The following is a 13225-nucleotide window of genomic DNA, read 5'->3' on the forward strand; positions in this document are numbered from 1 at the left end:
ATAAGTTTCTTACTCACCATAATGGAGTAATGTCTGAACAGCTTCAGCTTTGCTAGGATAATAACTGATGTGGAAAAAACACACAAGGCCATTAGGAAACATGTTAATACAAGCCACCTAAATAACAGGCCTCTCAGGGCTTGTCTACACAGGGAAATATATCAGTCTAATTATGCACAGTAACAAGCTAAACCAGAAAAAGCCACTTGTTCTGAAATAAGTGTCTACACAGGGTGTTCTATTAGTGTAACTACATCAGTACATTTCCCCAGGTAGACAAGCCCTCAAGAGAGAGCTGAGCATTTAAAAAAAATGCAGATCCTGGACAGGTTAACAGTGTCAATTATAAACCAGATTTTCTGCCACAGTCTCTGGAGGATCTGATTGTTAGGTTTTTAATGGAGCTGGCCACTACTAAACAAGAGACAGCGTGCAGTGGTTTTAAGAGCAAAGTTTGGATCTCATGGAAGCAGTTCAGTGACAATAAATGCAAACAATGCTTTCACTCCTGAGTGTCCTTAGCAAGCAACAGAGAAAAGGAAAAATCTCTCAGTGGGATGAGGAATGAGAGTGTACTGTAGTGGGGAAATACACATTTATAGCCAGAGGAAATTGCTTGGGATAAGCCATAAGACAGCAAGAACTTTATCAGAGGGGTTACAATCCATGATCTAAACTTGCCTTCATTATTGTGGTTCCCATTATTGTTAGGCCAGTATCCTGTAGGGTGAAATACTAAGGGAAGTGCCATTCAGTACTTGGTTTAGACCACTCCGGTCATAAGCCAACAGCTGTGGGATGAAGTTGTCTCACCAGCTGAACCTGCAGGGTCTATTACATCTTCTGAACATCTTATCGATGCAGCTTTCAAAATCAAGTTGGGGGTGCCCTGAACATAAACAATCTAAGAACTGACCCCACCTTATGCTCACTTCTCAGAGAGATGCATCTGTCCCAGGTCAGCAGAGTCAGGGATGCAACCGGAGTCTCCTTTGTATGAAATATGGGTGGCTGCAGAGGGCAGCCTGCCTCCCTCCCAGCTCACACAAGTCTTACGGAGTAGAATCATTCTCCAGTTCCTGCAGTAGCACACACACATTACTGTGGTTGTTGAAAAAAAGGGGCAGAGTACGGGGCACTCCAGATTCCAGGAATTTTAGCTTGATCAAATAATTTCCCCAGAGGGGACAAGATCCTTTAAGACAAAATACAAGTGATTGATCCGTTCATTGGATAAGTTCTTAATGCAGTCCCGGGTCCTTAATGGGGAACCCCACTGCCTAGACCTAAGGGGAACATGAAGCCACCACAAACATTTTTCCCCCAGAAAGGGCAGTGTACACTTCATGGTCCAAGGGTCATGTTTTACCACATTGCAGCTGGCTATCATCTACACCCCCACCCCACTGCAAAGGCATGTCTCCCTCGGCATTCTGTACAGCAAAAGAGCACATTTTTGCAGTTTAACATCTATTCTCCTTTCTGTTCTTTCAGCTTGTACAGAGCAAGGAATCTCTTCTGCATCTTTTGGCAAATCATATTTGAAGGTTTGTTTTCTCCACTGAGAATGTTGTTAGAAAGAAATCTCCATTTCTAAAGCTGATGCTTTACACATTACCTAGGCCTTATAGCATTTCAAACATTTTAATCCTCCAACACTTGACAGATCAGTAAATAAATATCTCCATTTTTATGGACAAAGAAAACCAAAGCAGAGAGGGGTGCCCAATGCCACCAAAAATGTCTGGATCAGAGCTAGGATTAGAATTCAGAAGCAGCACGGATCTAGAAGCCAGAAATTTTTAATGCAACAGGTTTTAGATAGAAATCACAAATCCTCCTCTCTCTCCCCCCCACCCCTCCAAATTCCTTGTCTACCCGATTGTTAGACTGCTGTCATGAGACAGCTAGCACATCTGCACCAGTTCCTGATGACTTGTGTTTCAGCCTCCCACACCTGTTACAGCTGCACTTTCCCCACTCCTTAAGGGCAGATTGTGTTGTCTCCACTGCATTCCTACAAGCCTCAGGGACAAGATGGTCTGCTCCTGCTGGCGCATGTTAAGATTTCTCATGTGCCATGAACACATGGCAAACAGTCCCTCTCACCTCCCTCTTTTCTCCCCAACTCCAACCAGCATCACCAAATGAATGTCTCATATGTACCAGTGACTGATCACCACTGGGTCCATTCAGACAGAATGGGGTACAGGAAGGAGGATTTTTACTAATTTAGGGACATGCGCTGGTACTCTGCATAGCCAGACACCACAAACCCTGTGAAACGAGATGGATCAAAAGCACATCAGAACCCTTTATCCACAGTGTCAGCTGAAGTCACTGAGCTCAGCTGTGCCAGTTCAAGATGCGTGGAATTTAAAATGGCAAAGTCTTAGAATGGCTAATCTGAGTTTCTCTGAGAAATGCTTCAGGGTGCACCATGTCAGGCAAGAGGGGTAAAAAAATTATAGCAGTGAAGCTTTTTCCTGTACCAGTCAGTCATGCTTCAGCCATAATTTAAGAGTGGTATTTGCAGTAATAAGCAGCCGCAGAGCACTCATGACAGATCCTTGCATTTTAGTCACAAACTATATAAGCTAAGGCCCTGGAGCTAAAGGGCTTGTTGATTGGAAAGGTTATATAGGTTCTTACTGAATGCAGCACATACTGATGTGAATCGGAAATGGAGATCAGCAACAGATGGAGCAGCTGTCAAACTTGGTTTGAGATTCAGGCTCTTACAGGTGGTGCAGGAATAACGCACGTGGCCTCCTGGTGCTTTAGTGACCTCAAGAATGGCAAAGGGTCCCAAGTGCTATAACCTACATTGGCAGTGTACACAGATATAATTTGCTTTCAAAGCAACTGAATAATGTAGGTTGCCAGTCCGGATTCCATGCAGGCTTCAAAGGAGAGAGCAAATCTGTCAAGCCTACAGAAAGTGTGTTTAGTGTCTGTCAAGAAAGCTACACTCAGTCAGTTCAGACCGCATCTTAAAGGTTTACATGGCAAGAAATGCTTTTTGCAATGGCTAAACTTAACTGGATTTTAAGTTTAACCAGACGTGACATCCTTAAATCAATCTGAAGTGACATTTGTGACATCTCCCATAAGCAAGCTTTAATACACTAACTCCTCACTTAACGTTGTAGTTATGTTCCTGAAAAATGTGACTTTAAGCGAAACGATGTTAAGCGAATCCAATTTCCCCGTAAGAATTAATGTAAATGGGGGAGGGGGTTAGGTTCCACGGAAATTTTTTTCACCAGACAAAAAACCATATTATATGTATTTTATATATATACATATATATACACACACACACACACACAGTATAAGTTTTAAACAAACAATTTAATACTGTACATAGCAATGATGATTGTGAAGCTTGGTTGAGGTGGTGTAGTTAGACGGTGGAAGACGGTGGGATATTTCCCAGGGAATGCCTTACTGCTAAATGATGAACTAGCATTAGGCTGAGCCCTCATGGGTTAACACGTTGTTAATGTAGCCTCACACTCTACAAGGTAGCACGAATGGAGGGAGGGGAGACAGCATGGCAGACAAAGACAGATACACAGGGAAGCAATGCAGCATCATTAGGGCAGCCATGTTGTCACAGCTGTGACAAGAAGTGTACCTTTTAATGGGAAAGGCCTCCAAGTCAAATGTGTCACCTTTGGCCATCTTCCTGGACGCAGAGCTGGGTTCTAAGTTCCCACTACACTGAGCACAACTAAGACAATGCCAACTGGATTTAAAGTGAGATACCAGCAGGGCCGCTCCAGGCACCAGCCGAGCAAGCTGGTGCTTGGAGCGGCAGATTGTTCGAGGCGGCATTCCGCCTAATCCTAGGGCAGCACGGCCGCTTTGTGTGTGTGTGTGTGTTCGTTCCGCTCCGGCCGCCCTGTAGGGGGCGGCGGCGTGGAGGACGGGAGCGCCCTGCAGCAAGCCCAGCAGGGCAGCCCGCGTTCTTCCCTCCCAGCTGACCGGAGCGGCGCAGCAGCAGGCAGCGCAGAAGTTGGGGCCGTGTGGCAGCCCCCCGCTGAAGCCCTGGCCACCCCCCTTCTTTCTCTCTCTCTCTCTCCCCGCCCCAGCTAGCCGGGGCATGTCTGCAGTGCAGGGAGTCCCCCTGCACCCTGGCTCTGGCCGCGTCGCAGGTTTTTTTTGTTGTTGTTGCCTGGGCGGCCAAAAAGCCAGAGCTGGCCCTGGATACCAGTATCAAAATCTAGTGACCAAGAACTCCATAGTCTGCCTCCACATGATTAAAGCATTCAAGAAGTCAGCATGCAAGATCCACATTTGAATCCCTGTTAAATAGGTCTGAGATGGGGGGGGGGGGGGGGAGCAGGAGGACTAGCTCAGTGGTTTGAGCATTGGCCTTCTAACCCCAGGGTTGTGAGTTCAATCCTTGAGGGGACCATTTAGGGATCTGGGGCAAAAATCTGTCCGGGGATTGGTCCTGCTTTGAGCAGGGGGTTGGACTAGATGACCTCCTGAGGTCCCATCCAACCCTGATATTCTATGATTGGATGTTTCACAAATACAGCTCACTTGGCTTCTGGAGTACAGACTATCAGGGACACTCTTTGTGCCATCTGTATGGATTCTCAGAGCAGCACTGGCTTCAAGTTCCGTGGAGGATGAACACTACTGTACTTTTTATATAGAACACAATTTAGCACCTAGAAAGTAAAGGACAACTTCTACACTTCAAACCCGAATTAGGGTCTCAACTTCTGATCCACAGAGCATTCTAATGAACCTACCATTGAGCAAATTACTAAGCCTCGCAACTGTGAGAACAAGAGTAGAGATTCTAAAATTTAAACAGCAAGACAATGAAAGCTGACTAAGTTGTGTCTCATGGCTTGCACATCTTGCCTCTATAGGTTTCCCTCTCCATCTCCTTTCCATTTTACAGCTTGCATCTGCTATATATATTCTGAGCTGCAGTGATCAAAACTGACAACACAAAGCTCTGGAAATCTGACTCTGTCTCACTCTCTGAGTGCCTACTATGCTAATTTCAAATGCTGTAACAGGCTACAAGATGGAAAAGGGTCAGATTGATTCATCAAAAAACTATTGTCTGCCAACGTGCTTGGCTGTGATGGACAATCTGACCTTTTCAGAATATTTATGTAATAGCAATAGAACTTAGGGTACAAGCAGATCAACTCCAGACAACTGTACAATATGCAAGGACAAGCCATAAAGCATCTAGAATTAACAGTATAAGGCAAGATGGGTGAGGCAATATCTTTTATTGGACCACTTCTGCTGGTGAGAGAGAGAGAGAGAGAAGCTTTTGAGCTTACACAGGCCTGGGAATAAAGAGATATTATTACTTCACCCACCTGGTCTCTCTAATATCAGCACGGCTACAACAACACTGCATACAGTAGTAAGGCAGCTAAAGAACACCACTAGAAAGCATTGCATGCTGTGCCAGTCCTGATGCATTAGAGAGATTTAATTCCCCCATGCCAATACCAAAGAATACACTGGAAGTTTCCTGAACTAGTTCCCATTTTCAAGGATGAACACACATTTACTCCCTGAAGTCTAATCAAAGAATAACTCAGGAAAGCAGGAGCCAATAATCACTGAAGATACAGTACATTCCTATGCCAGAAAGGAAACGGACTCAACAACTAGATTGGAAATTAGTATTACATTTGTCTCTGGCACCAAGCATAAGCAACAGACAGGTCACAGATTAACCCCTTTAACCTCTGTTAGGGGAAACAACAACAACAAAACAACAACAAAAAGGAGCTTTCATCCCAAACACCTAATCTAAGAGGTGCACACTCATGAGAAAGCAAGCCCAGAGCATAGGATAAACAATTTTATCATCTCGAACATGAGGCAGTCATACAACCTATAGCCTAGACTTGTATTTGACACCTGTATTTGCAGTACTGAGACCACAGTGAAACAATACAGCCCTACTCCCCTTATTAATGTTAACTCAGATCCTCCAGTGCTGATATCAGTTATGGTCTAGATGCTTTATTAGCGCCAGGCTGTATCGTCTCAAGATTTTAGATGTTAGCGTACATCCATGGGTGTGGTTTCTTTTTCACAAAGACCTGCAGAGGTGTCTTAGGGCCAGATCCTGCAAAGCACCACACGCTGTTAGGAGCAGAGGGCATTCAGCAGCTTGCAGGACTGGGCCCTTCAGTTTGCAGTCTTTTTATGTATTGCGGCAGCAGCAGTAGAGTCTCAATGTGGAGGGTGATCAAGGTTTTTTTCCAGGGGGCGGGGGTGGGCAAGTGTGCGGGAACGGATTTGCCCACTGCACAGCACAAAGGGAACAGTGCCCAGCAGCTATTAGCTGCAACATATTTCCTCTAATACTGCTGCCAACCATGGCATGCTGCAGTGCTTCAGCAAAATTGCTAACAGTTCGTGACCAGACTGCACCAAGTTCCACGTCCCTCCACACATACACAGGAGAGGGGCAGAAGAAAGACTGCAGCTGGATTATTTTCTCCCCCTGGAAAGACAGAGAGGGCTTTAAGCCCAGTCATCCTACAGTATAAACAGAGGGCCACGTATAGCTATTGAGAATTTAAATGACAGTCGCAACATCGGAAGGGTAGATAATCTACAAAACTGTATTCCTATCTCTTCCCTCTCCCCTCACAGTTCTAGTTGTGAGGGACGGAGACTAGAATGAGATTGCAGATAAGTGATCCACCAGCCAAATAAATGATTCCACTAGACCTGTCAGGATTGCTCCCCTTAATCCTTTGGGGAGTTTCCTATGCTCGCGTCTTCAGATTTGTAAATGAGACATTTGCAATCATCAATAGCTGCAGAATAAAAGGAAAGCAAGGATTTGGAGGAGGCTGTGCAGCTGGGGGAAACGGACTAGAGGAGATGCAGTGAGGCTTTTGCTTAAGTTTAAAGAAGGGGAGGTAAGAAAGCTCTAAAATGCACTAGAGTTATCTGTCAAGTGATAGGAAGAGAGAAACCAACCTAGCCCAGTTGGATGTTTGTATCCCACTGCTCTGCAGGCCAACCAGTAACCTGGGCAGAAGCCAGCCATTTGCTTTAAGAGAATGGAAGGAGCACCTCAGACGAGGCAGAATAACGCACCCAATTGGAGACGCTTTATATCTGAACCACCTCCAGCAAAATCTAAATTGTCCTGGGACAGCAATGAGCATAAGACAAAAGCCACATGGCCATTGTTATTACTTCTTCCAGAGATTCATGCAGGCTGCAATTAATTCTCATTAATTAGCTCAGCCACCTCAGCATTTAGCGGGCTTTTTAAATAGTTCTGGGTAAGTGAACCCACTGGGCTTGTAAGCACAGCTGTGACCATGGCAAATAGAATTATTTGTCAGACAGCCTTTTACTTCATTTTCTATTCCAGTCAGACTGCAGTCACGACTGTGCCAGGCTCCTGGGGTTACTACCTAATCAACATGTTGAGCTGTGGCTGGAAAAGGGTCAGACTTACAGCTTAGTAGACATGTGGGCAGGCAAAACTGCCAGGATACTAAGTCGTCGAGTGCCTGGGCTACCAGGTTTGGTAGTTCTGAAGGCTTCTCTGTGACCATGATTTTAAAAATATTTCCTTAAAGGGGCGAAGTCTTCTTCATCAGTGGGAAGGTTGCCAAAAGGACCAAATGCCAGGGGAAATGGCTATTGAATTTATGGTGTAAATTCCCAAATGCCCTACAAAGTAGTGGAGAGAGAAATAGGGGAAGCAGCTTTATAGGTAATAACAGACATTAAATCCTGGCAGGCAATAGGCAGTCCAACCAGGACTGTGTCTGCCTGTGCAAGATCCAATCAATTCTAATCACAGAGTACGCAGCACAGCAGCTAGGCTGCGTAATGGAAGGATCTAGTCACTTTCACTACTTTAAAAGGGGAGACCATTTTAATTCATGAAAGCAATGCTAATGAATTTACAGTCAACGTTTGCTATTTAAAAGCCCGTCTCATTTTCCCTGTATCATGACAGATAGGCATATACTTGTATAAAACAAGCGCAAACTCATTTCACTTTGATTATAAGGCAGACCAAATTAGCCTTCATCTTTGAAAGAGTTATCCAGGGTGGGACCCATCAGCAAAATTCTGCTGCTGGCCCCACTTTCCTGTTAATTACTTAACTGAAGATTCTAATTTGGAGCCCAAGTATCCTATCAACAGCAGCATAATTACTCTGCCTTTAATGAAAAACATTTGGATCTGGCAAGTGAGGCCACATCATCCCATCACAGTGGCAGCTGCTCCTGCCACCAACTAAGACTAAGCAATATTTTTTCCTGGCACACTATTTCTTTAGCTGCTCTTTTTTATTAGCAGCAGCTGGTTGGCCATTTGGCTATGGAGAGAGATACACACTATAGTAGGGGAGACAAAGGGGTGGCAGAGGAAGAACAAAAAGCAACACATTTCCTTCGTAGTTTCAAGTATTATCCAGAGATTTTGCAATGATAGGAAATCCCTGAATTTGCAGGATTCTTTTGCTCACTATGACACAGTGGTTGGAGTTATACAAATAAATACTTGGAAAAAAGATGGATAGCAGCGTTCAGATTTAATTTGAATCTTGATCCTGTGCCTCACATTTTACTGTTGGCAACTCTTAAGCGCCTCATGTTGAGCACCCTTGATGTCAGCTGCTTCACCTTTCTGTTTTAGTCAGTGCATCTGGACACTGAGTAAACTCCATAGCACCCTCTGGTGAAAAAATAGTCAACTGCAAGCTGTGGGGGGTCTACCAGCATTACCTCAGGCCGCACAAATCTAGGGTTTGATCATCCCATCAACTGCTTGCAGCCAGGCCCCAGATACTGAATTGTCAGCATCTATGTATTTACATAGCTCATTACAAGCAAACAGTGATTCTACCTTGAGCACGCTCTCGCGCGCACACACACACACACACACACACCCCAGTTATTTGTATTGCAGTAGCACCTAGAGGTCACAATTAAGAATAAGCACTGCGTGCACACACATGCTCAAAGTGACCCCGACCCAAAGATCTTACAATCTAAGCCAGGGGTCGGCAACCTTTCAGAAGCGGTGTGCCGAGTCTTCATTTCTTCACTCTAAGTTAAGGTTTTGCGCGCCAGTAATACATTTTAATGTTTTTAGAAGGTCTCTTTCTACAAGTCTATAATATATAACTAAACTATTGTTGTATGTAAAGTAAATAAGGTTTCTAAAATGTTTAAGAAGCTTCATTTAAAACTAAATTAAAATGCAGAGCCCCCCGGACCGGTGGCCATGACCCAGGCAGTGTGCGTGCCACTGAAAATCAGCCACTGAAAATCAGCTCACGTGCCACCTTCAGCACCTGTGCCATAGGTTGCCTACCCCTCATCTAAGCATACGTTGAGACAAAAGCTGGATGCAAACCAAACCAGATGCAGGGAGGAGGACAAGTACAATGAATTCCTTTTTAAGTGTGTTTTATCTTCTGGGGCAGCATGGTAGATTGTCCCATTAGAAATCATTAATAGTGATATTTGTGTTAGATAATTTATGGTAGCAGCTCTTATATCCATTTCCAGTAGTAATTTTAACACTTCCGTGGTGCTTTTCATCCTTAAATCTCAAAATACTGTACCCATCTTTGTAATCATTACTTTGACTTATAACATTACAAATAAACGCTGTCAGAGTTCAGCAAGCTTTGTAGCATGGACAGTATCTTCTTGGTTAAGTGTCTACAGCAGGGGAAGGCAACCTATGGCATGTGTGCCAAAGGCGGCACACGAGCTGATTTTCAGTGGCACTCAAACTACTCGGGTCCTGGCCACCGGTCCAGGGAGGGAGGGCGGGGGGCTCTGCATTTTAATTTAATTTTAAATGAAGCTTCTTAAACATTTTAAAAACCTTATTTACTTTACATACAACAATAGTTTAGTTATATATTATAGACTTGTAGAAAGAGACCTTCTAAAAACGTTAAAATGTATGACTGGCACACGAAACCTTAAATTAAAGTGAATAAATGAAGACTCGGCACACCACTTCTGAAAGGTTGCTGACCCCTGGTCTACAGCATGTTTTATACTGCATGCACTTCACCACCACCTCCTCAAGACAGATATTTTAGGGTTTCCTGTACCAGAGTGCCCTCTGCTGAACTGGAAAATGACATTAAGTTCTGCATTACCCTATGAAAGCTACATGTAAGGGGTAGGGATGAGACACTGGGATATTATCCATTTAATATAGGTTCCACTGGTAGGAGAAAGCTCTTTTGCTACTACTTAAAGTAATGTCAAGAGGTTAGCATATTATTGCTCTTTTAAACCCTTTTCACTGAAGAGGGTGATCGCCGCTTATGGCTCCAAGCAGGCAGTATGCTGCAGCAACAGAAGCCACTCTGCAGGAATGACATCTCAAGGACCCAGTCCCATTCGTCTGCTCACATGATTAAAAACAAAAAACAAACAACAAAAAAAAAAAACACACACACCCTATCACCTGTGGGTGAACAAGGTACACAAAGTGATCGCTCTTTATCTGACTTATCAATCCTCATCCTCAAAGGAAACCAGCACAAACACTTTCAAAAGATGAACCTGGGAGCTTAAATTCATTAGTTTGCGGACACTAAAAAAAATCATGAATTGAACAGGATTTACGGCTTATTACAACAATCTGTAACCCACTAACTGCCTCTTTTTGTCCTATGACTAAAGAGGTGCTAGTGGGCTACTCTACCTTGTATGGTCCCTGACAATATGTGCTAACTACTTATGCTAAACTACCTGTTCCACCTTGTGTTTTGCTGCGACTGGAGTATCTTTCCCAGACCTGAAGAAGAGCTCTATGTGGCTTTCACCAAAAGAAGTTGGTCAATAAAAGATATTACCTCACCCAACTTGTCTCTTGCTCACATGAGTCATCCTACTGGTTTAAATGAAACTATCCACATAAGGGTGGATCTGGATTTCAAACCAAGATTTCAATGCCAATTTATGTCAACATCTTGGCAACAGAGGGACACTGCATTTGTGATAAAACACCACAGAATATTTCATTAAAAATAAGAACTTTCTGGAAGCAAGCCCTGGTCTACAGTAGAGTTAGGTCGACGTAAGGTAGCTGACGTGGATCTATCTCAGTAAGTGTCTACACTAAAATGCAGTTCCCACCAATGTAACTCGCCCACTACATCAACTTAATAAGGCCGTCTCCACTAGCAAGCTTACAGCGGCACAGCTGTACTGATGCAGCTGTACCGCTGTAAGATCACTCGAGTAGCTGCTCTATGCAGATGGGAGAGAGCTTTCCCATCGACATAATTAAACCATCTCCAATGAGCGGCAGTAGCTATGTCCACAGAAGAGCATCTCCTGCAGACATAGTGCTGTCCACACTGGCGCGCCTGTCCGTGTAACTTATGTCGCTCAGAGGGTTTTTTTTTTCACATCCCCGAGCGACATAAGTTATACCGACAAATGTGCTAGTGTAGACATAGCCTCACTCCAACTCCGTGAGAGACGTAGTGCTTAACTCCATGTAGTTAGGTCGACGTGGTGTCAGTGTAGACACTGCATTGCTTACATTGACTGTGGCTGTCTTGCAGAAGCTGTCCCACAATATTCCACACTGACAGTTAAATTGGTGCAAGCGCTCCTGGTGAGGACGTGCACTGCCAGCACAAAGAGTAGTTAAATTACAGCAGTGGCTGTTAGTCGAGGTAACTGAGGTCGACTTAATTTTGTAGTGTAAACTTGCCCTAAGATTTTGCTTCTAAGAAGTTGCAGGCACAAGGTTAGTCACTGGAGTACATCTCTGTCTCTTTCACCAAGAGAAGTTGGCGAAATGAGAGCAGCCATGAGAACAGTTTCTGACGTTAGGGATTTGGAAAGAATTGTCACAGTAAGTATTTATACATTTTTACTATAGAAAAAGCTTTAGCATGCAAGTTAACACTCCCATTCTATTTACATTATTTTATTTACAACACTGTTAGCGGAAACCCTGAAGTTTGGTTTGGTTGTATTTTTTTTTTTTTTTTGAGCGGGGCGAGGGGAGGTAAGGTATGGGGAAGAGAGGCATTTAGGAGTTCCTGGAGGACATTCTACAGTGTCAGGGGAAATGTCACTGATAATTGAAATAGCCTTCTGTCAAAGGACTAGAACTGCACAAAGGCAACCCAATTTAACCATACAACTAGCCAAGCTGGAGATGAGGCTTAACTCCATATCTGAGCAGTCTGCAGTTTTCTAGAGTATGGCATGGAATATCTGCACAAGAGGTGTGCATTTACAATGATGGGCTTGTGAAGTTTATTATACAAGAGGTTTATGTTCCTTTCTCTGTTACAGGAAAAAAATCAAGAGGACTAAGGATCAAAATATGGGAGCCATTCTTCTTTTACTAATCAAATGAGCCAGAAGCTCCTTTGTCTCCTCATTTAAGCCCAGCTGCTTGTCTGATTAAGACTAAAATGGAATTCAGCAGACAAATATTCTGGCTAAATGCCTCTTTTAAGGACCAAAGATAGAAATAATTCAGTTCATGATTTTGTTTAGCCAACAACATTTCCTTGCCAAGTAGAGTAGAAGGAAGGGCAGGGAAGTGTTCCTTATAGGATCGTTCCTTGTAAAGCGAGGTAAATAAATACAGATACTGGCTGAAAATAGCGTCTTCCACTGGACGTAGCCAGCACCACTGATTTAACATCTGGTTGCCTGACTTTCAAACCTAGATCATTAAAACAAAAAACTGCTTCTGTATCTAATGACTTCAGCACTTCTGAAAGGCCTCAGATTGATTTTCTTGGCTTTAAATTATAATAAAAGCAACACCTCGCGACCCTTGCCCCCCTCCCCAATTACCTTGTGTGACCCCCTGTAGGTTGCAACCCATCATTTGAAAAAAATCACTGCCCTAAACCATCAGGACCACAGAAGCCACGTATTGTACACAATGACTCACCATATTACTGGAAATAGGATGGCTCCACAACACAGTAGGTCTACCAGGAATAGAATTCGTTTCCACAGCCCATGGTCAGTTGTTGCCTCTTCTCTTGACTCTAGGATGATGTATGCCACATTTGCCAGGACCTACAGGACACAAGACATTAACACTGCTTCACAGGACCACTTGACAAAAAGAGACTAAAAGTGGCATCATGGGGCTCCATTTTTGTCTCTCAGCGACTCCAGATCAAGTGCACCCATTTTACATGGAAAAAGTTGTGGTTGGTTGTTTTTTT

At 43.8% G+C, this 13225-nt stretch overlaps 1 protein-coding gene across 1 annotated transcript in view; it reads right to left on the bottom strand.

Annotated features, from left to right (window-relative positions):
* GPR107 (G protein-coupled receptor 107) overlaps positions 1–13225 on the bottom strand; it is a 52246-nt gene that overhangs the window by 17304 nt on the left and 21717 nt on the right. Inside the window, 2 exon segments of the mRNA XM_054007951.1 lie at positions 18–64; positions 12943–13073. Coding sequence (XP_053863926.1) covers positions 18–64; positions 12943–13073 — 178 coding nt within the window.

Source organism: Malaclemys terrapin, chromosome 17, assembly GCF_027887155.1.
Source record: "Malaclemys terrapin pileata isolate rMalTer1 chromosome 17, rMalTer1.hap1, whole genome shotgun sequence".
NCBI classification, from domain to species: domain Eukaryota; kingdom Metazoa; phylum Chordata; order Testudines; family Emydidae; genus Malaclemys; species Malaclemys terrapin.